This window comes from Vespula vulgaris, chromosome 8, assembly GCF_905475345.1.
Source record: "Vespula vulgaris chromosome 8, iyVesVulg1.1, whole genome shotgun sequence".
Classification (NCBI taxonomy): Eukaryota; Metazoa; Arthropoda; class Insecta; order Hymenoptera; family Vespidae; genus Vespula; species Vespula vulgaris.
In genome coordinates, this window is record NC_066593.1 from 4,020,767 (window position 1) to 4,043,761 (window position 22,995).

At 36.3% G+C, this 22,995-nt stretch overlaps 3 protein-coding genes across 5 annotated transcripts; 1 reads left to right on the forward strand and 2 right to left on the reverse strand.

Moving 5' to 3' along the window:
• Positions 1-146: 146 nt before the first annotated feature.
• LOC127065813 (DDB1- and CUL4-associated factor 5) lies at positions 147-4,284 on the reverse strand. 2 transcript variants are annotated; one of them, XM_050998677.1, is made up of 8 exons: positions 3,914-4,284; positions 3,220-3,494; positions 2,679-2,859; positions 2,283-2,552; positions 1,968-2,194; positions 1,679-1,893; positions 1,324-1,594; positions 147-1,207 (listed from the first exon to the last, which is right to left on the reverse strand). In XM_050998677.1, the coding sequence occupies exons 2-8, from the start codon at positions 3,413-3,415 to the stop codon at positions 213-215; spliced, it is 2,355 nt and encodes a 784-aa protein (XP_050854634.1). In that variant the 5' UTR covers positions 3,416-3,494; positions 3,914-4,284; the 3' UTR covers positions 147-212. The 2 variants fall into 2 exon arrangements, with proteins under 2 accessions (XP_050854634.1, XP_050854633.1); XM_050998676.1 differs by having other exon boundaries at positions 3,220-3,590.
• LOC127065818 (nucleoside-triphosphatase THEP1) lies at positions 4,242-5,529 on the forward strand. Its single transcript, XM_050998682.1, has 4 exons — positions 4,242-4,383; positions 4,491-4,662; positions 4,736-4,841; positions 4,950-5,529. Exons 1-4 carry the CDS (start codon positions 4,329-4,331, stop codon positions 5,205-5,207), a joined length of 591 nt encoding a protein of 196 aa, XP_050854639.1. The 5' UTR covers positions 4,242-4,328; the 3' UTR covers positions 5,208-5,529.
• Positions 5,232-8,734, reverse strand: LOC127065815 (serine/threonine-protein phosphatase 5). Of its 2 annotated transcripts, XR_007782197.1 has the most exons (9): positions 8,411-8,734; positions 7,620-8,009; positions 7,200-7,486; positions 6,973-7,078; positions 6,762-6,904; positions 6,341-6,648; positions 6,185-6,266; positions 5,923-6,052; positions 5,232-5,836 (listed from the first exon to the last, which is right to left on the reverse strand). XR_007782197.1 is itself a non-coding variant. In XM_050998678.1 (8 exons), the coding sequence occupies exons 1-8, from the start codon at positions 8,502-8,504 to the stop codon at positions 5,993-5,995; spliced, it is 1,470 nt and encodes a 489-aa protein (XP_050854635.1). In that variant the 5' UTR covers positions 8,505-8,734; the 3' UTR covers positions 5,232-5,992. The 2 variants fall into 2 exon arrangements, 1 of the variants encoding a protein (XP_050854635.1); XM_050998678.1 differs by having other exon boundaries at positions 5,232-6,052.
• Positions 8,735-22,995: the final 14,261 nt, after the last annotated feature.

Here is a 22,995-nt window from a genome sequence, read left to right on the forward strand (position 1 = left end):
CATAACAGTCTTGTTGTACTAAGAAAGTATGATAAAATGCAGGAGATTCACAAGAACTAGCATAAAATTGATAAAACCTAAAAAAAAAAAATAAGAAAAACCGACAGTACTGACGTATGATCAAACTCAGTATTATAAAAATATACTTCAAGGAATCACAGATTTATTATGTACAAAGGGAAAGGGATTAATAGCTTAAAGGTAACAGGACATTAATCGGAAGAATCTGTTGTAGTAGAAATCGTTTGGGACAAAGGCATGGATCGATTACGGTAGCTCCTTCTGGCTACATCTACTTTTTTTCTGAAGCACTCCAAACTTTTCAATTTCTGTTCATGATCTGAGCTCTCAGCACCATTATGCCCTTTTTGTATTTCGTTACTATTTTTTTCAACTGTTGACACTCCGGATGTAATACCACTATCGGGAGTCGAAGGAACTTTGCACAATTTTTTAATTGGTGTCGAGATTTCGTCCTCTTGAGTTTTTGTTGTACTAGTACCATTTACATACTCTTTTTTAATACTTTCTCCTTCACCATCATTGTCAAGTTTTAATCGTTTGCTTTTACTTTTACTAGAGTCACGTTTTAAGTTATTTTTACATTTTCTATGTTTCTTCCTGCGAGTTTTTATGGAAGAATCTGAATCCGTTTTCAAATGTTTCTGTTTTCCCGAATTATCATTTTCCTCTGAACTACTGCTGCTATAACTTGAAAGTTTAGAATCATTCTCTATAGCGTTTGTAGTATATCGTGATCTCCTAGAAATTACTCCTGAACTGGTACTAGGTTGAGTCGCATCAACAGGTTGAGTTGCATCACTGTCAGAGTCACTATGAATTTTTAACACAGTACACTTTCTCCTAGCTCTACTCCTTCTACCAGATATCCTAGCATGTTTTCTTTTTACACCTTTTAATTTTGATTTTGACTTATATCTACACTTTATTTGTGAATTGTCCCCTTCACTAACATAGCCTGAAGCAGAAGGTTCAGGAACTGTATTCGAAGAATTATTTAATGTAGTAGCACAATCCAACCCAGCTAGTCTCATAAGTTTTTCTCTACGATTTGCTATAAGCTGCGTAATTCTGTTAGGTGATTCTAGCGGTCGTTCAGGAGCAACACCACCCCCGTACGAACTACGAGAACTTACCGCCGATCCTAGAATACTTAACATTAAGTGACGGTCTGACGCGGTAGAATCTGTATAAAAAAAATAAAAAAAATAAAAAAAAAATTAAAAAAACGGAGATAGAGGAAGTAGCAAATATTTTACTGTCTAATGCTAGTATTGTAAATATAAAAAATGCTTGGCATACCATCAGAATCTGTTGCGCTATATGTACGTCCGGTTGTAGGATTATTTTCAGAATCACTAGGAGTTTGTGATGCAGTTGGCATATCTTCTGAACTCCATCCTTCAATTTCACGCTGTATTAAGGAATCAAAAAAAGCCATCATTCTTGGATCCTCCCTAGTTGATTGATGACTATAATCATGGGTCATGAATTGGCCACTACGCAATACTAAGCCAATATATTCATCATGCGTAAATACTCGTCGTTGCCTTTCTTGTTTTCCAGCATCGCGCTAAAAAAAAAAATGGATTCAGAAAAAATGGTTTAATAAATTTCTTTTTTATAAATATACAAAACAACTATCGTGTTTTTGTACCTTTAGGCCACCTAAACATCCGCTTCCAAGAGAGAATGGACTCCAAATCTTGATAATTTTCTCAACTCCAGATGATGCAAGTACACAACTTGCTTGATTATAGCGTACCTGATTGACTATCGATCTGTGACCACGTAGAACCATATGAGCAGAATCTACCCACTTTACACCTTCTGAGGGAATCTTCCACATATAAAGATTGAAATCGTCCGAGCCTGAACATTTTAAATTTACAATACATATGTTTATATTTTTTTAATTTTACATGTATATATTATGTCATATATACCTGAAAGAACATATTCTTCATTATCGCCAGCAAAGCAACACGTTTTCATCGTACAACTATTATAATACCCTGGATGATCAAATTGGCATAGGTGGGAAGAAGAGTCAACAGCATACAATACTGGTGGTAGCCTTCTCCTCAATGCTAGCAATCTATTCCCTGCCGCATTAAATCTCGCATTCATGCAACTTTGTGCAGGACTTTCATTTCCATAACGTAATACGGGCCTGTGTATGTAATACCAATATATTAAAATTTTACTTGCTTAGCAGTAGATATATCATACATATCTCTTAATAAGATTTAATTTATTACCTGAGTGGTTTTCTTACATCCCACATACTAACTCCTTCTTTAGCATTGGCAGTGGCTAACATTCTGGGTTCAACTGGATTAAACATAACAGAATGAAAAGGGGTCTTATATTGTGCTAGACAAAAAGTTTCCATGGCACCTGCTCCTCGAATATCATAAATTAAAATTCTTCCATCATCACACGCACTTGCAAAAACATTATCATTATGAGGATGAATCGATAAACCATATACAGGTTTCTCGTGTAGGAAGAAATTGAGGACGTCGCAACTATAATGTTAATGTAAAACTTTTGTGTGTGTATGTATTGTATACCCATGTAATATAACACTTATAATAAAATAAGATTCTACATAAGACTTTGAGATTATGAAAAAAGAAAAAGAAACTACTTACGTTTGCAAATCGTGAACAATCACTTGGTCATCATTTCCCGCAGAAAATATCTTTGTTTTGCTGTTATCATATCCAAGACAAAATATATTGCTAACATGTTGAGCTTTCATTACCGTAGGTTTTCCTACACCTTGTATTGCTTGTTCTACTTTCCATAATAAAACTCTTCTATCATCTCCACCTGTTAAATAAAATGTGAACGATTAATCTATTATATTATTACACTTAGAAACGAATTTTAGATAGATATAGACATATGTATATATATATATATATATATATATATATATATATATATATATATACACACGTACATATATATATATATATATATATATATATATATATAGGTATGATACGTAAAGAATCGAATTAAGCAAACGATAAGAAACGTTCGGTAAAAAATAAAATGTAATATTTTTCCGTTCGACACAAATCGAAGAGACTTCGATCGTTCGTCGATCTCCGACATTTAAATTCGACGAATAATAACGCGAAAAATAAAAATATTCAAAAATAAGAAAGGCCGTTAGATTCTTACCAGATACCAAGAGATCACCCTGACGTGAAAATTCGATTGCATTGACACAACCATAATGAGATAGGAGATCTTTTCTAAACAAGTTCTCGGATCCTCCGAATCTAGAGTTGACGAGTCTTTTACAGTGGTCAATTTTATCGTCGACTTGTCGTGAAAAAACGTAGGAAAGAGGACTAGAATCGGAAAGACGAGCCATTTCTCCGCCTATCGGCACGACACGTATTCCGAAAGGGATACACCACCGTCCTTCTTCACCTTTCGTCTCTTTCTTCCATCTATACAACGACGATTTCTCTCCGTTATTCTTCTTACGAAAATATCACCCTTACACCTTCGTTCTACCTTCTTTACCTCCCTTCTTGCGTAGGAAACTGTAACAGAGTCGCAATCCCAACGGAGAAAGAGAGAAAGAAAAAGAAAAGAGAGAGATGGAGAGAGGGATAAAAAGAAAGAGAGAGAGAGAGGGATAAAGAGGGAGAGAGAGGGAGAGAGAAGAAAGGAAAGAGAGAGAGAGACAGAGAGGGAGAAAAAGATACAGATACACACTTATACGAGGAAAAAGACGATAGGGGAGCGTGCGATTAATAATACCGGAACGTTATTATTTTCTTTTATCCGAGTTTATAATCCGTTTGATTATAAAATCTTTCTTCGAACAGACATGCCACAAGCTGCTTATATTTAACGAACTTACGTAGAGAACTTCTAGACGTCTAACGTGTGCAGAACACACGCACGCAATGCCAACGCGCACGCAGCTACGTTTACGAGAGATACGCGCGACTTTTTGCTCGGACCACCCGATCAACCTCTGTTGTCTCCTCTTGAGAATTCGAGTCCTCGATCAGCTGATCGCTGTACGATCCCTCCTCGCGGTCAGTTCGAGCCACGACTTCGACTGTTTCCGTACCATTGCGTCGTACTTCGGACCATACTCGCTTTTGTTTTTCCTCGATTGTCTTATACAGTGATACATTCTTCTTTTTTATACACATAAAGTCACGTTATTACTCTATCTTCTATTCATCATAGACGTCGTCTTTGTCAAAATCAGTTTTGGTTGGCTGCTACCCGCCGAATTCGTACACAGAAAAATAACAATCGCAAGCATGGACCCCAGCGCCACGTCGTTAATAACCCGCGTACTTCTCACTGGTCCGCCCGGTATAAACCGCGAATTTTAAATCTTATTTTATCTACATTCTGCAGAAACCAATGGATATGGTAATTATTTCTATTCCATTTCATTTTTATTTTCGATATATTTTTAGGAATAGGAAAGACCACGGTATGTATGAATATTGCTTCCATATTGGAAAAGCAAAATCGTACATTCAATGGTTTTTATACGGAAGAAGTACGAGGAGAAAATGGTAGTAGAATAGGTTTTGATATTGTTCTAATAAAGGATAAAGAGAAGAGGATACCTTTGGCACGCACAGAGTTAGTTTCTATTTTCTTTTTCGTCATTTTTTTAATGTACGTATTTTTCTATTAATACATAATGTTTAAGTAGAAATAGATTAAGTCAGCAGCAATTTTCTAAATATCGAGTGGGAAACTATCATGTGTTTGTTAATAATTTCGAAAATTCTGTTTTGCCGGTGATAAAAACTGATGTGGTAAGTCATACGACTATTAATTCTATCTATATAAAGTTAATTTTATAATTTTTCTATTTATTCATTTCTCACTGATGTCAAATATTTTTATTCATTTTTATCAAACAGGATATATTACTGATTGATGAAATTGGGAAAATGGAACTATATAGTAAGAAGTTTTATGATGAAGTGTTCGATATATTTTTTGGCTTGCAGAATAAAAAAACTTATATTGTTGCAACCATACCACAAATGCATAAGGTACCACAACGTTTTTTGACACTATTTCAAAAGCTACATGAAGATAATAGATGTAAGGTTATAAATGTTAATCGTCAAAATCGAAATAATCTGCCCAATGAAATAGTTTCCATCGTATCATAAATATCTGTTTAAAAAAAACACATATTTTATGTACATTATAAACATCATTTATTATTAACAAAACAAAATATTAGTTAAATAAATTCTACCAATCACAATAAATTTGTAAAAAAGTAGTCACAAATAATGTGACAAAAAGTGATTGGCTGGAATATTGTACTACATAGTCATGCCAAATCGCATATGTATTAGATTTTTTTTTTTTTTTCTGATAATATTCACTGTTTCATAAAAGAAACCACCATTATACAGTAAAGAATAAATTAATGAACTAATAAATAACAAGAGTCCTGTCTTTAGAATTTGGCTTTTTACATATAAATATTTTAACATAATCTTTTTATTCAAAATCGTTTAGACCATATTTTTCATTTGTGCGCAAATATGTCTCTCTTTAATGAATAAGGTGGTTTCATCAAGGGTACAAAATAGAAATATTCCATCCGCGTCTTCTTGCTTTAAGCAAACAAAAATTGCTGATGCATAATGAGGCGTTGATCTTATCATAGACAAGAAAACTTGATAAATATGTTTGCAAGTTGACTAAACAAGCAAACTTCTTTCAGTTTTGTACCCACCAATAATATGCATTCTTTGCATATACTATGATACAGAAAATTATCTAGCTCCTAAAAAGAATACAATAGTTATTGTTGCAGAGAAGTATAAGTTGCTCTTACCTTCTCCTTTTCAGTATCAAATATATTATACACACTTTGATTGGGCTACTCGTACTCAGTTATCATTATTTATTTATTTTTCAATAATATACCTAAGTTGTTCCACTAGCACATGAATTTTAGTAACGAGTTAGCATATATCATTGGCCTTACATTCGGATGAGGCTAAAAAATACACATGGAAGAATTACAAAAAAAAGTCTTGTTTTAGTGTCATCTTTATAAAAATAAAACAAATAAAAAATGAAAAAAAAAAATAAAAAATGGAAAAAAAAATAAAACAAAAGAGATGTATACCACTGCTTCGTATGAGGTGAAGTATGGTTTCATGTCTTTTCCATTAAGCGTGATGAAGGCACCTTGATTACCCATAGTGTCACTAAAAATCCATAATGGAAGTTAATAACACTGTAGAAAAATGTGATTCGCATAATACAAATTCATCCGATTCACCAATAATTAGGAGCAGAAAATACAGTAATGCATTTTCCATCATGTCCAACTTCATAACCTTCATTCTTAACTTCATGACTTCTTACAACATAATCAAGATTATTTAAGGCAAGAAAATTTTGTGTTACATCAGGACCAAATTGTACACCTACACCTCTCTTACTAGGTGCCCTACCCATTTGCGGTTGTGGATCAGACCACAATAATTCACACATTAAACCTTCATCCGGTGGTTGCCTGTTTCTATCAATTTGTTGAATTTCTTCTAAAGTTACATTATCCCTTGAAAACAGTCCACCATGCATTACCTTAAAAAACATATATTTAGTCATGCGTGTGTGGAATTGTAGATACAATATAAGATATAAAATAAAATAAAAAAGATAACAAGATTATTATAGGCATATTAATTTAAACTTACAAGTACTCTTTTATTAAGACAATGTGCAAGAGGAAGCCAATTATACACTTCTGTAAACAGATCTGCCATCAGATCAGAATATTTTGCTTTAACTTCCCCATCAAATCCGTACATTTGATTCATAGTAGCAGATTCATGATTACCTAATAAATCAAACACAATACAATTTGATAGTTTTAACTATCTGTAGAATAGAATATTTATTACATACCTCTTGACATAAAAAAATGATTTGGATATAATAATTTAAAACCAAATAATGTAAATATACATTCTACAGAAAAAGAACCTCTGTCTACAAAATCTCCATTGAATAACTGCACAGTATTAAGGAAATACATTTTGCAACAACAAATAAATATTTCTAAATACATAATGCTATAATAAAATATAGAGCATGATATAAAACATACAAAAGTATTGCTCTTAAAAGGATACATAGGGATTAGTTTCCGATGGTAGTCCATTTAATTCAAATATGTTTAATAAATCGTAATACTGTCCATGTATGTCACCACAAATCGTAAATTTACTATCTTCAGGTATGGTAATATCAACCAAACTTGGTTGTGCCATAAACCATGCTTTAACATCTAATAAAATTTGATAGGCATATTTGCGATGTAACTTATTTTGTTTCTTATACCAATCTAATAAATCCTGCATGAATTTTAATGTCACTTTGCCATCTTCTAATTTTGGCCCTGCATATTCATCTTCAATAGCTACAAAAGCCAATGATATAGTGTATGATAAGATAGATTTTTATAAAATATTTATATTATATTTTTTTCATAGATATTTACTATGACTGCTGTATCAAGAAAAAAAAAAATTGTTTTAAAAATTCATATTTACCCATTGCCTCTAGATTAATCATATCAGCTATATTTTTTTTATTCTCTTCTACAGAAATAGCTTCTTCAAAAGCTAACATTTTTAATATCTTGCAACATTCTGTATATTTTGCCAATGCATCTTTGTCATTTGGTCTTGCTCTAGTTACGGTTTTATAATCCTTAAGAGCTAATTTAAATTTACCCAGCGACATGTAAGTTGCCGCTCTACGATAATATCCTTTTACATAATTTTTATCTAACTTTATGGCTTTGGATGCATCTGTGAGTGCATATCCAAAACATTCTGTCTTCAAATACGCAAAACTCCTATTGCCATAATAAACTGCTACATTTGGATTTAATTTTATGGCATTGGTATATAATTTTATAGCTTTTTCGTACGCTTGAACTGGAATATAAATGAACGATATATTCATTCATGTTAATATATTGAGTAAAATAATATAAAATTGATGATTGGTCGATATAAAATTGATACGAATATATTAAATAAAAATACGTGATTCAATATACATATTTAATATATTAACGTGTTAAAGATAAAATAAGTGAAAATATTATTTCTTTCAAATATTTAAATTTTTATCATAGATTTAGTGAAATTTTACGCTGCTAACATCTCTTTCAAATATTCAATGAATTTTTAGATCGCGAAAGTTGGGTTAGCTTGAACACACACGTGACTATAGTAGCTACTCCAAATGGTTCTCATAAATTAATAAAGGAAAATTATAACGTCGCTAACGATTTATGAGACACGATTAATTCAAATAAATTTAAAAAACATACTTTTGAAAAATTCATTTGCTTCTTCTTTAAATTTTTCCGCTTTGGCAGCATCTTCGGGTGATATTACTCCTTTGATTTCAGCGTTATCACCCATTCCGAGTATTTTAATAATAAACTTAAAAAACACACGAAAATTGACTTAAAAGTTACCGAACCTTTGGTAATAAATAATGCATTAAAGAAAGGGTTGTTTTTTTAGGTAAATCTTATTACAGGCAGACCTTACGACGTGAATGCCTACTCGATTATCCGATGTAACGATTCGATAAATCGAGAATAAGGATCCGACGAGAACTATCGATGACTGCCTTTCGAAAAGTATCGTGAATTTATCTTGTGATTAATTAAAGTCACGCAACGAAGGAAATGTATATAGATATACATGTATACATATATATATATATATATACAACATACGTACGTCCGTCGATTATACAAGAAATTTTATGCGAATGAAAAATGCTTGTTAATTGTATCGATGATCAGTATTGTTTTCATTAATACAATATTATTTTGTTCAATACAACTCGGCTTCTTTTTACATTGTAATTATATATTTAGTCATTGTGAGTCAAGTCTATTACAAATGTCATTATATAATTTCATTTAAAGTACACATCATCGAGTTTTTATATAATATTAACTTATTCGAAATTATGAAGGCTCCAATTTGTGAAACATAAATCAAGAAATTTAATACAAATATAATTTCTTATAGAAGCTTACAATAATTGTAATATAAATGAAATATCAATTGGATCTATATGTATGAATCTACACCATTGAAAATCTTTGATCTTCGATTCTCTGCAAAAAATTCTACTACTTTTATGTCGCATTCTGCTTTGTCGACGGTGCATCAAATGCAATGTTGCAACTTGAATAAGTTCATCGTTGACGATGGCGCCCTCATTGACGAAACTACGTAAACGAATCTGCAGTCGTTAACAAACCTTGCATCGATTTACTTCACGAAAAAACAAATTGACAAATTCTTCGAAACAAAGAAAAAAAAAAAGAAAAAAAAGAAAAAAAAGAAGAATAAGAAAAAACAAAAGAAAATAAAAAAAAAACAAAAAGAGAAATATTTATATTTCAAATTTGTCTAACACAGCATTGACATATTTTTACGTAAATGCACCAATAACAAAATGCATTCTTTCGTAATAGATTCCACGAACGAGATTGACAACAAAAGAAAAAAAGAAAACGAAACAAGAAACGTCGACGTATTTCGCAGGGAATTCGTATATTTTGTATCATCTAGAACGTTTAAAACTGATCGTGATGTATAAGTGGGGATACTTAATGGACGATATATGGTCTAACCTTATCTCTTACCAGCAGGCAAAGTTCTCCAATGCTTTGGCCCTTTGTTGTCTCTATATTTCCATCGATATATACCTTGCATTCTTAATTCAATTATGATGATCCATAGCTCGTTAAAATCTTAGTTTGTTTCTATGGTAACGTAGTCTATTGAAAAAAAAAAAGAAAAAAAAAAGGAAAATAAAAACAAAGAAAAGAACAAAGAAAACAAAAAAGGAAAAATAAAAGAAAGTGAAAACCCTTTAATAATTAAAAGAAAAAAAAAGAAAAGAAAAGAAAAGAGTAAAAAATATACATGCATACATACATACACACATACGTATATACATTGGTATTTTGAAGAACACGTTCCGATAGTGGTAAATGATCAGTTTCTCGTTCAGTTATCCATGGTGTGAACTTTACTGAACTTATATAATGCATGCGTAAGAAGAATGGACCACCCATGTAGAGAGGTCTCTCGACTTGGTCTCGAGTGCACTCAAGGGTTGTGCGCACGGATGCAGCACTCCATCGGACGAAGTAGTCGGACGAGTTGCGTACCGGGTAGAAAACGACATCGCGCGTAAAATAGATATTTTCTTCGACCGAGAGAATAATCCTAAAGGAGCAGCCTTTGCTTATTCGTCGTTTTCAATCGTGAGTTTTGCACTTGCAGAGATTTCAAAGATTACCAAACATATGAATTATATGCTCTAATGATATGATTCCATTGGTATTTACATTACATGAATTTATTCATAGATATATAATAGACAGAGATAATCTCTTTCTTTCTCCCTTTTTTTCTCCCTCTCTCTCTCTCTCTCTCTCTCTCTCTCTCTATCTCTCACTCGACGAAATAATTTCATATGAATTTCAATGATGTCGGTTTAAGGCAAACGAATATATATCGATATTTTTTATTATTGAATTCGATCGACAGGTTACATATGTATATATATGCATGTATGTATATCATTACATCGAACATTGGTCCTGTACTTTCGGAGCACCCTGTATGCGTGACAAACTCGTAGAAGGTGTACCGGAATGACGAGTTGCGTCGCTCTTCCCTCCTGAAGAGAAGTGGAGGTCGAAGATTTCAGGTCAGCTCGTCTCGAGAGCATAATGCATTGCAGCGCGGGAAAGAGTTGTGTAAACGAACTTTCATGAACTTCCGAAAGTCGCTGTGCTTTTTTCCTTTTTCTCTTTTCTTTCCTTTTTTTTTTCTTTCTACCTTTCTCTTTATTATTTCTACCTTTCTTTTCTTTTTTTTTTTTTTAATATTTTTTCCTTTTTTCTTTCTTTCTTTCTTTTTTTTTTTAATATCTTGCTTTTCATCCTCGACGTAACCATCGACTTCACCTTTGCCCGATGTCGAAGTAGTCCTCTCTTCTCTTATTTTACGACATTTTAGTGCCGTTGGATAAAATAAGAAAGCTAGGAACATGTCGTCTCGTAATTTAAACATTCTTCTTTATCGTACGAATATAATCCATTTAACTTAACGAAATGGCTGAGATCGTTCGAATAATCGAAATTATATCGCATGATCGATCTTTATTTATATGATTAGAAAGGAGTTCCGAAGGATAAGCTTTCTCTTTTTCTCTTTCTCTCTCTCTCTATCTCTCTTTCTCTCTATTTATCTATCTCTATCTCTATCTTCGTTGACTCGACGTTAAGGACGTACCATCGAATACGTGGAATCGACAGCGCGTGTGGTCCAGGAAGGTGCTAATCACGAGACTTGCTACCGTGTTGCTCGTAACCGGCCCTTCAATTAGTACGCTTCCACCTTCCATCGAATCGTACAACGTGCTACCAACCGATTCGAAATCTCACGCAGCGAGAGTTTCAAGTTTTAGTCAGGTCAAGATAAAAACGTTTACATATTTAACTTTTAAAAACGTATTAAAGATTCTGCAACGACGATGGCGATTCTAATCGTTGACGTATAAAAAAGAGAAAGAGAAAAACAAAAAGGTCCCACAAAATAACCATTTTCTTTTCTTTTTCTATTTCTTCTTTTTTTCTCGCGTTTCAGATCAACTTTTCACTTTTTGTTTCGCAAGTAGGTCGTCGATCGGATCGAACATTTTCTAGGTTTAATTTACTTGTTAAATCGTTGCACGCATATTACGGATCATAGAGAACTTGAAACGAAACGCGTCACGAAGAAATACGTTGAACGAATCTCCGATCGAATCGACCACAAAGCGTTCGAATTAGTCTACTTTTTGTTCCGCTTTCCCGATTGGACACCTGTCGCGTGTATGCGCAAGGGGCTGTTGATTCAGAGAAAGAGGGAGAGAGGAGGACGGAGGATGAGAAAGAGTGGAGGTGGAAGTAGGAGAAGAGTGGAGAGAAAGAGAGAGAGAGAGAGAGAGTACGAGAGAGGGAACGGAGGAACACGTGGTTCTATTTGCAAAAACAAAGTTTGCGCGGGACAAACACGGGCAGACACTAGTCGGCCTAGCTGAGTTCCGGGTCAAAAGCGCAACAAAGACTCGATTGCATTCCGTTCCACCCACTCCGATTCTCGTTTCCTGCTTCGTAGCCCGTTCTCGGCATTAACACGTCGACGAAACACGACATCGGATGGCAGAGATCTCTGATCCAAACGTTTGCATCGTTTCTTGTGTTCTTTTCCCGCTTGATTACACTCTTCGTCCTGGATGCTTGTATTATTTCGAGATCTTGTATTATATCGTGGATGCGTTTAGAATATGTATGTACGTGTGTAGACATTTAGATCAGATTGTCTTATCAACCCTTTCTTTTACATTCGTATTTATCGTCAAATTATTTATGGTAGAGTTGCTCGGTAAATTTAGAAGCGATCGAACGAACGGGCGGAAGGAAGGAAGGAAGGAAAGAAGAAAGAAAGAAAGAAAGAAAGATAGAAAGGAAATAAGAAAGTATGTAAGTAAATAAGTAAGTAAGAAGGAAAGATGGTAGAAAGGAAGAAAGGAAGGATAGAAAGGAAGGAAGGAAGGAAGGAAGGAAGAAAGATAGGAAGGAAGAAAGGAAGGAAGGAAGGAAGGAAGGAAGGAAGGTCGAGATCGTCGGAGGCGGCAAGAGCTGGTGGTGGTTGACGGTGGTGGTGTATGCCGCGACAAATATTTGTCTGTCAACACGGAGAGGTTCGCGCTACTACCCCGTTCTCCGTAGCCAACCGCCACAAACGACATGCATAGCCAAGGGGACGTTTGATGGACGCTACTGGGAGATGCTGCTTCCTGCTGGGAAATCTGCCAAACGAATCATAAACGGTGATGACAAAGTAGTGATAAAAAAAAAAAGAGAGAGAAAAGGAAAGAAAAACGAGAAAAAGAGAGAGGGGGGGGTGGAGGAAGAGAGAGAGAGAGAGAGAGAGAGAGAGAGAGAGACAGAGAAAAGACGAAAGGTTGATCCTTATCAAAACACTTTTTGAACATCTTTATATTTTGGCATCAAAAAGAGATTACGTATGTATGTATGTATGTATGTATACCTATCTTGTTCTTCCAGTTATATACATGCACCTCGTCTTTTTCAGATGCTTCAGAAGGATGGATATATAGTGGAAGAGGAGGAAACTACGGACACCTACGATCCTTCGTCCCTCACTCGGCCGTTCATTCACTTACTCACTCTCCTCTCGCTTCTATTCTCTCCTCTCTGTGTGCTTTTAATTTACCGGGCGGCAGGCAAATGTTTGCGCCACTCCCCCTCGATCGTACAACCCATTTCTCCACCCTCTAGTTCTCTCTCTCTCTCTCTCTCTCTCTATTTCTCTTTCACTCTTTCTCCTACTTTTCCTACTCTCCCACTTCCTCCTTTACGATCATTCCACCCCTAGTTCTCGTCCGACTTTTTCTCTTTCTCTTTTTCTCTCTTCTTCTCTTCTCCTTCGCCACCCTGAATATATTGACTGACTCTGACCATCGAAGCTCTAACGCTAAAGAATTCCCTATCGATGCTAATCTTGATAAAACGCCAAGGTCATTTATCCGAAGAGATCGATCTACCAGCATCTCTCTCTTTCTCTCCCTTCCTCTCTCTTTCTTTTTCCATCACGTTCTTCAATACTTTTCCAATCGCGTTCATTATCGATGTCTACACTGAGATCATAGCAAACGTGCGAAGAATTTTATTTTACTGCGCTCTATTTACCATAGATTTTCCAGAACATGTACGTATGTATACATACGTCCTTCAGCGTCGACCGCGAAAGGAAAACACGTGAGTCCTGTAACATGCAAATACGATATCGGAAAGCGATACGTGTTTCGATTACCTTTGGATTTACGCTCACCCGATGCTAATACTCACTTCGAGAAGTCGCGTACCCACTGACTGACATGAGAAAAACGCTGAATATCGCGATCTCAAAGTATAACGATTGTCGAAGTCGAACGTGAAGATCGAAAAATCGTGATCGAACGTGGGAGAGAAGAAAGGAGAGAAGAGTAGAAGAGTAGCGAAGAGGAAATGAACGAACGAATATACAAAATATGCAAACGCAAAAGGTCTAATCGGACCTCGCGAGTTTTCGCGAGGCGCCGACTGACGTCATCGTCGTCGTCGTTGTCGTCTTTCTATTTGCAGGCTCGTTAAATCATCGTAGACGTGGATTTCGCGAGCGTGCGGTCCGTACTCCTCTCTTTCTCACCCTCTTTTCACTAGCACCAGCACCAGCACCAGAACCAGCACCATTACTAGTACCACCACCCAACGACCCCGCGCCTTTCGCTCGTGGCTTTTAATAAATGGAATAAAAACGAGATCAAATATTTAACCGAGGAAATATTTGAGCGAGTGCCTATTATTACAGAGTAGTGGTGTAGCATAGATATCTGGCCGCAACCCCATGGTACTAGCGACGTCGCCGATCTTCCATGTAATAATAATTAACGATTGCCATTTCGTTTATGTCTGGCAAATATACCTAGTTGTTCGTTAGAGTCCTATAGATATCCGTGTGTCGATTTAAATCGACATCGAGCTAGCGAACTTTCTTCACACACTTTCCGTTTCCACGTTTTCCAGTTTAAATGTTCTTTCTCTTTTCCCTTCCTCTCTTTCTTTCTCTCTCTTTCTCAAAAAAAAAAAAGAGAGTTCGCTCGAGTTCGTTTAATAAAAGTGTTTCAGATAATTATCGTTCTTCCAAGCATATCCCATCGTGCTACCGGTCAATGTATAGGTACATTAACTTTCTAATTGACGAGCTAAGCTCGATCCCTGTACTCGATCAAAGTCCAAACGTGGTTAGGTTTCGTTAGTTCGTGAGAAGAAAAGAAAAAAGAAAAGGATAGATAGGTAGATAGATAGGTAGACGATAGATGGATACGTAGGTACATACGTAGCCAGGTACTTATATGTATATAGCTTGCTTTTTTGTTTTATCCGAAAAATTGTCGTCCTTTTTCGTTCGATCGTGGGAAGATTCACGTAATGAATCGTGACACGATGTCCCTTTAACACGGAGTACATCTACGTATATGAAATACGACCGAATTTTCGACCTACCTACCTATCTATCTACCTTTCTACCTACCTACCTACCTACCTATCTACCTACCTACCTACCTACCTACCTATCTATCTCCTGTATTTAACACGTTCTTCGAACGTTTTCCTCTCTTCGTAATATGCAAGTAATAGCTGACGCGTAATTACACGTCATTGCCACGCGACTTTGTCCTGATATACGATGCTTAATGAGGGTGAGCTTTCGCGTTTAACCCTCTTTTCCCTGAACCGGTCACGTGAACGGAAAGAGACATCGAGGACATCGGCACACGTGTAACTAACTTGACGATCTTCCATGTAATAATAACTAACGATCATATAATTGAACTATAATCAAGAAAGGGCTCGATGATTGTTATCGATGATTCTCGAGTAGCTATCATCATTATTATTATTATTTTTATTTCTAGAATTAAAGATGAATGATCCATGTTATTCAATAAGACATTCGGGTAAATGCCGAATTATTATTTCGGACGCTAAACGATCGAAGATTATTTTTCAAGAAAATCATTCGGTTATTCCACGTTCGCGTCGTTAGAGAAGCAAGAAGTCGTAGATTGCGTCAGTCCGACGGGGACACGGCGCAACGTGCTCTATCTTCTCTCGGTCGACCTCGTGAAACCTTTATTGGCTCATAATTTTCTCTCCCGTGCACACAGACGCGATTACACATCTATACCTACGCTCTAACGTGTATTACGGTACAGTGCGTGCAAGCATTTAGGACAGGGGTGTGTTGGGGGTGATGATAGGGGGACGGATCTTTCAGAATATCAACCTTTATCCAAACTATTCGGATAGTTGTTCTTGTCTTCTGACGGTCCTTAGGTCCTTCGAATATCTGCACAAAAAAGTAATGATTTACTCTTAGTTTCATATAACACAGATATAATATTATCATTGGTCAAGTCCCTTGTCCTATCAATTTAATCATATCGTATTTAAAAGAATGTACGATCGCGTATTAGAAATGTTTTCATATGCATTATATTTTTATGAAACGTAATGATCAGTAAAGAAATTAATACAATTATATTTCGAATTCGACGATGAGTTATAAGGGTGATCTGACATAATTATCAAAATTCGCGATAGACAATCTTTATTTTTTTTTTATCTTTTTTGTCTTTATACGAATAGATTGCACGAGTAAGACGAACGTATGATGAAGCTTCTCTTATACGTAGGTACATGTAATAAATAGGTAGGATGTAATATTCTTTCTATTTTGAGTTAAAGGGAAGATGTAAAAAAAGGAAAAGGAAAATCTCTGATAAAGGAAAAGTGGAGGATTCTGCTAGTGTCTTTGAACCGGCTCGAAATCATTCTCGAGAGGGTGAAGTTAAGAGAGAGGGAGGAAGAAGATAGAAGGGACCGAACGAACGAACGAACGAATGAACGAACGCTAAAGCTACCCTTTGATGCGAACCAGTTAGAAGATGAATTCGAAGGCAGCTTGGAGTAAGAGAGATAGAGAAAGACAGAGAGAGAACTTGAGGGTGGTTAGGTAGATGGGTGGCTTGCGAGGGTGATGATGGGGTTGGGTACAAACACGGAGATGGTAAAAGTTTATTAATTAGCTGGCATTAAGAGCGTGGCTGCTTCTGTTCGTTGGAGTCGATGAGAGAAAGAGAGAAAAAGAAGATAGGATGAAAGAGAGAGAGAGAGAGAGAGAGAGAGAGAGAGAGAGAGAGAGAGAGAAAGGAATAAAAAGAGAGAGACAGAGAAAGAGAGAGTTTCTCATCAAGAAAAGAAGAAAGAAGATAGGACGATAAAAAGCTCGGGAGCTTTCAAGCTAAAGAGATGCAACCTTCGTTCTTTTACGATCCAAGATATATAGAAGCGAAAAGATCGATAAGGCTACACGCAACCAATGTCACCACGGACGTCACAAGTCGGATACTAATCGTTTGATAGGGAAAAAAAAAAAAGAAAAAGAAAAAAAAAGGTGTTATCGATTATTATCTAAGTGTACCACGATTGGCGTATGTATGAGAAATATTAAATGACCATTTAATGTCCGTTGAATCAAGGGAAATACTGGAGGAATCGGTTAGAGTCTCTTGTCGTTCTTCGCTCACAAACAGTTTTCTGCCTATTCATATTTAATTCATTCTGCTTGCTTACCAGTACATCGTACGTCAAGGGGTAGTTACGACAAGAGTCTCGATAGAGAAAGGGCTTTTTTCTACCAACAGCCAAACGTGAGACATTAACACCGTGTTTCAACGCGAGCTCAACTTCATCGTTGTCGAAACAATTCTATCCTAATCGTATCCGCTTCAATTCGTTTCAATTATAATATCTGATGTATATATACCGATACATAGATCGATTCTAAAATATATTATATCGAGTTAAGAAAGAATACAAAAAAAAAAGAAAAAGAGATGCGTAGGATAATGTTTTTCAGATCAATTATTTCAAATCTATTTATATTCTTTTCGTTATCCTAGACAAACATCTCTGGAAACAATAAAAATAGTATGGTAAAGCAATGTAGACATTGCGTCTATATAAGTGTGTATATATATATAATATTATATAACTGATAGACATATAATTTTTCTTAAAACTTATTCAATTAGAAAAATAGAAATGCCTGGTGAACGTTCTACGAAAAGTTGAGATTTCAACTTCAATAAGGAGGACACTGGCCACCGTTGAAGGATGGAATGTTGTACGTTGCTCTTTTCCCGAGTCAAGGAACGAAGAAGTTTGAAAGTCCTTCTACCACTAGAGAATCACATCACTCTCGTAATGTTATACGGAAAGAAACATTGAAGGCCACGAATATAATGTTTATGGGACTCGACTATGAAGAAAATAATGTCAGTTAGCACAACAATATAGAAAACTTTAACATTGCAGTCGAACAGTAAAAAACAAAATTTTTTTCTCTTTATTCTCCTTTTCCGAGCAAACGATCTTCAGTATTCTAGATATTATATATATATATATATATATATATATATATACTTTCTATACACCCCCGTTCACCCAGTCGGGAGTCTCGACCAAGCCCAGAACAGGAAGGAGAGAGATTTGCAGGCCCCGTGGGCTTGTTTGACTTTACTTGCAGCTATGTAATTGAATATTATACCAGGCTGCCTCGTTGGAAGGGTTGAAAACTCTTACGAAGTGGGAGGGGTCTGTCGGAGAATTCGAATGGTGGACGAGAGATAGCCCCAGAAAGCTGGTAGGGGATGCTTGATGGAGTGATCCATAAGAGGAACCAGAAAATTAACTGAAAATCTCACGAAATCGCAAAGGACCCTTCGACGCAAAGGGGTTGGGACGCTAGAGGAATGTTTACTCTTTATTATACTCGCGCATCTTCTCTTCCAACGGATCTTCGCTGCTCCTCGTCCACCCTCTTCTCTATCTTCTCTCTTTCTCTCTCTTCCTCTCTCTCTCTCTGTCTTTCTTTCTCTCTCTGTCTCTCTATCTCTCTTAGTAGAGAATTGAGACCGCAGGGCATCTCTCTTTCTCTTTTCCCTTGAAAATCTTTTTTCCTTGTATTTTATCATTTTCTTGGAAATTCAACGAGTAAGTATCGCTCTAAAATCCTTCCGTTGGAGCGTTACATTCACTGAATTCATTGGAAATTCGACAGAGTAGGTATTCAATCATAATATCCTTTATGATGTATTGTACAATTAGATAATCGTTCATTCCAATGTACGATACGATTTTTTTGAAAGATACACGATCACTTTGTATTCTCTTCTTTCTTGTTAACGTTTCCCTTTGATTACATTTACCTTTTACTTACAACAATAACAATAACAGTAACAACAACGACAACAACAAAAATAAACAAAACTAAAAAAGAAAAAATAAAAGCAATTTCTTTCGCGATCAATTTTCCATCTTGTTTGATAGAAAACTTCATTCCCTATTGATAAAACTTTCACGTTGACCATTGAAACTATTCATAAAGAATCTTCCAAAGAAAAAGAAAACAGCGCGCGTTGAGAATATACCAAAAATAAAACCTTCCATATTTATCCGCGATGATTTCAATCTACGTACCTTCGATTCGTCGATTCAACTTTTACTGAAGTACCGATGCCAACGGATTAAGGACGACATTTTCGAGCACATTTCGTGCAACGCAAGGTTAGCCACGCACGTTTCCACGCAACCATCTCTGCTCCATTTCCACCTGAGCTTGTAAGGAGGGAACTATCGAGATAGGAGGAAAGAGAGAGAAAGAGAGAGAAAGAGAAAGATAGATAGATTGATAGATAGATAGATAGATAGATAGAGAAAGATAAAGAAAGACATAGCAGGTAAGAGAGAGTAAGAGTAAGATGGAAAGATCCAGACAGAGTGAGCGAGAGAGAAAGACAGAGACAGACAGAGAAAAAGAGAGAAAGAGAGAGAGAGAGAGAGAGAGAAGTGGAGGGGGTTGATACCAAGAGGGGATGAAAGCGAACTCGCCGCAGGACGGTTGGTGTACAGTACCGCGTATAGTTCGCTGGTCGATGGTGCGGTCCGTAACGCCCAGCTACTGCGCAACCAATGCGCGAGTCCACCATGTTTAATGCTGCGAATTCGCTCACCCTCCGTGGCTCACCCTCCGTCGTTCCCCTCTTCCTCCTCTTCCTCTTCTCCCGCTGGTCTTTCTCCTTTCAACCACTGAAACGGGCCGGGGGTTGCGTTCCAGCTTGGCGCCGTATGCTGGTACCGACCCTCGCGTTATACCCTAACCTTCGTCTGCTCGATATCGCCCTATCCTCTCTCTCTGTCTCTCTCTCTCTTTCTCTTTCTCTTTCACTCTCTATCTCTCTCTCTCTCTCTGTTCCCGCTCTTCATCCCTCTATCTATCTTTCTCTATGCACGCCGCATAACGGACAACAAATTCCCATGTACATACGAACGGCTCGAAACCGCAGCAGCAGCTATCTTCTACCTTTTTCGATTTTCACCTCTTCCCTTTCCCTCTCTCTCTCTTTATTCGTTATACGTTCTTTATTTTTTTTTTGTTTCCTTTATATACATACATATTTTTTTTCCTTCTCGTTTCAGATTTTTCTTATTTTATAATATTGAAATATTCGTTAAATTCTTGTTTAAACATACGAGATTATTGTATTGAAATCTCTAACAGAGATTAATCAAAAGCTTTTAAAGATTAAAAAATGCATCGCTAAGTCATATATGTATATATATTTTTTTTGTTGCTGTGATTTCTATCGGTGATTATAATCTTTGCAATCTACGATCGTAAATCTAGATTTTGTTAATGTTTCTATGAACAGTTCGTTGATAAAGATAATGTATAAGGAACGTACGAATAACTTTTTGACTAATATTATGAGGAAGTTCGACGAAGTTCGAAGAACATCGAACGAATGAGCGTTCGTATGGAAGGTAACGTCGCGATCAAACAGGGAAAACGGCTCGGTGGTCCTCATAAAATATCGATAGGTCGTGGCGAGCGCGCGCATCGACGTTATAATGCTGCATAATGGTTAGAGCGATGTATTTAGGGGCGGCTAGGTCGTCGGGCCATCGCCGTGCCCGTAGAGGCGTCCGTACCTCGCGATGGGTGGCCGCTCCTGCGGGTGTGGTATGGCGGGTGGTGGCGAGGATGGTAAAGAGGGTGGTAAAGAGGGTGGTAGAGAGGGTGGCCCAGAACGGGGAAGCACTAGTAACGAGTATTTGCAGGCCGGCTCGATGCATAGTTAATGATTTGTCAACCAAACTCCCCCTCTACTGGACCATGCCGAACCTGACTAGGCCATACATTATAACCGTTCACGTACCGGGTGACCACGTGACACGGGCTCACCGATATACGCGAGAGCTTAATACCCGCGTAACTCGTGCTTTGAGTTCTGATCAAAGTCTCGCATTTGCTTTCACCAACGTATTCGTGTTTGCATATCCGTACTTTCCTAACGGCTGCTAGGTCATCGAGTTTTCGAAAAAGAAAACAAATTAATACTTTCGCATTTGTGGGACTCTTTTCTCTGTATCATTCCTTCTTCTCCTTCTTTTTCTTGTTTTTCGTTGAAATTGATCAATTTGTTATACCAGGTCGATTACTTCCAAAGTGTTCTTTAATATATTAAGAAATCGATCAATTTGATAATAACGATTGATAATAATGAGAATCCTATCGAATTTCAAGATATTTCTTATGTGTCTTATGTACACCCGTTAGAGATCACCCGTACGTCCTCTCGCTACGTACACGTTTGTATGTATGTAGAAAGTAGGCTGCACGTCGTATCGGTGTAACGGTAATTCAACGATATCCCTTAACCGACCTTATCCTCGCATCGTCGAACAGGAGATACTGCTTATAGTTTAATTTCCGATATGTATGCGGAAAAGCAACGTAAACAACATTCGACGTCGAATTATGACGTTAATTCGCCAACATGTCGTCGCGTATAACGCTAAATATCCTGCCAAATATTGAATGAATTACCATCGTCATCGTCGTGCCTCATCCTTTTCCACTGGTAATATATTTATTTATGGAGAACGTGAATTTTATGAACACCGTTTTGGCTGTTACGAATCGGTATGTAAAGTGTTTAAAAACGAGAAGAGAGAGGAGACACACACACACATATATGTATATATATGATATGAAATCGTTCTATTTAAATTATCAGTCGGAAAGTTGTTCGAGAAAAAAAAAAAAAAACTAAATTTTATAAAATTCATTGGACGACCGGGTGAAACGTTCAAGAACGAAAGAGAGATAATAGAGTCGTTAGGTAAACATTCAGTCGATTACTATATTAATCTTGCATCGATTCGCTCTTATTAGGGCACGTCACCGCAAAGGACGCAGGAAGAAGAAAATAAACGACGAACCTAATAATCGGTTAGGTCGATTGGGGTCGGTTCGGGTCACGTTTCTCGAAGGTACATGCGGTTTCCTTTTTTATGGTGTCTTTTATTCTTGCGGAAATTAGTGTGGGTGGATCGTGGTTTATGAGCTTACACTTTGTGGTCCTTCGATATAAATAAATCATACACCTTTTTTGATCGAATCGTTATTACCACGAGAGAAATGAGAAAGAGAAAAGAAAGAAGAAGGAAAGTAAGGAAAGATAGAACGAAAAGAAAAAAGAAAAGGAAGAGAAAATAAAAGTAAAGAAAAACAGGACAATCCAGAAACAAACGAATAAAGACTCGATATCGAGGAGCATCGAATGGATACTACAAATGTACATAGCATTAATTAAATGTAACAAGAGCTGATAGAGTGGAGCGCAGTGGTTAGAAGCTGTAGACAATCTCCAAATATTTGCGAGGCCAAATATCTTGGCTAAACATCAGCGCAGTGACACAGCGCCTTCCGAACGTCTAACACGCTATATAACTGCTTTCTGTAATGATAAATCCATACGCAGGGTGATGAATACTTCGGGAAATCAAACACATTGATAAGATTTTCTTACCAAACTATGCCCAGTCACGACAATGACTGGAATCGATCGATCGATCTAATCTCGATCTTGTTACCAAAGATTTGGCCTGTACTTACGTTCGATCTTTCGCTTATGGGATTGTAAATAAGTATATGAACCTATTTACGATAAAAATAATAAAATCAATTATTAAGTTTTTAACAGGGATGTTTTATGACATTTCTTTTGCCTTTTTCTTTCGTTTTTTCTTCTTCTTTTTTTTTTTGAGGATTCGTAAAAGTAAATTAAAAAATGGATCAATTTTTTTTATTAAAAAAAAAAAAAAAAGAAAGAAAAGAAAAAGAAAAAAGAAAG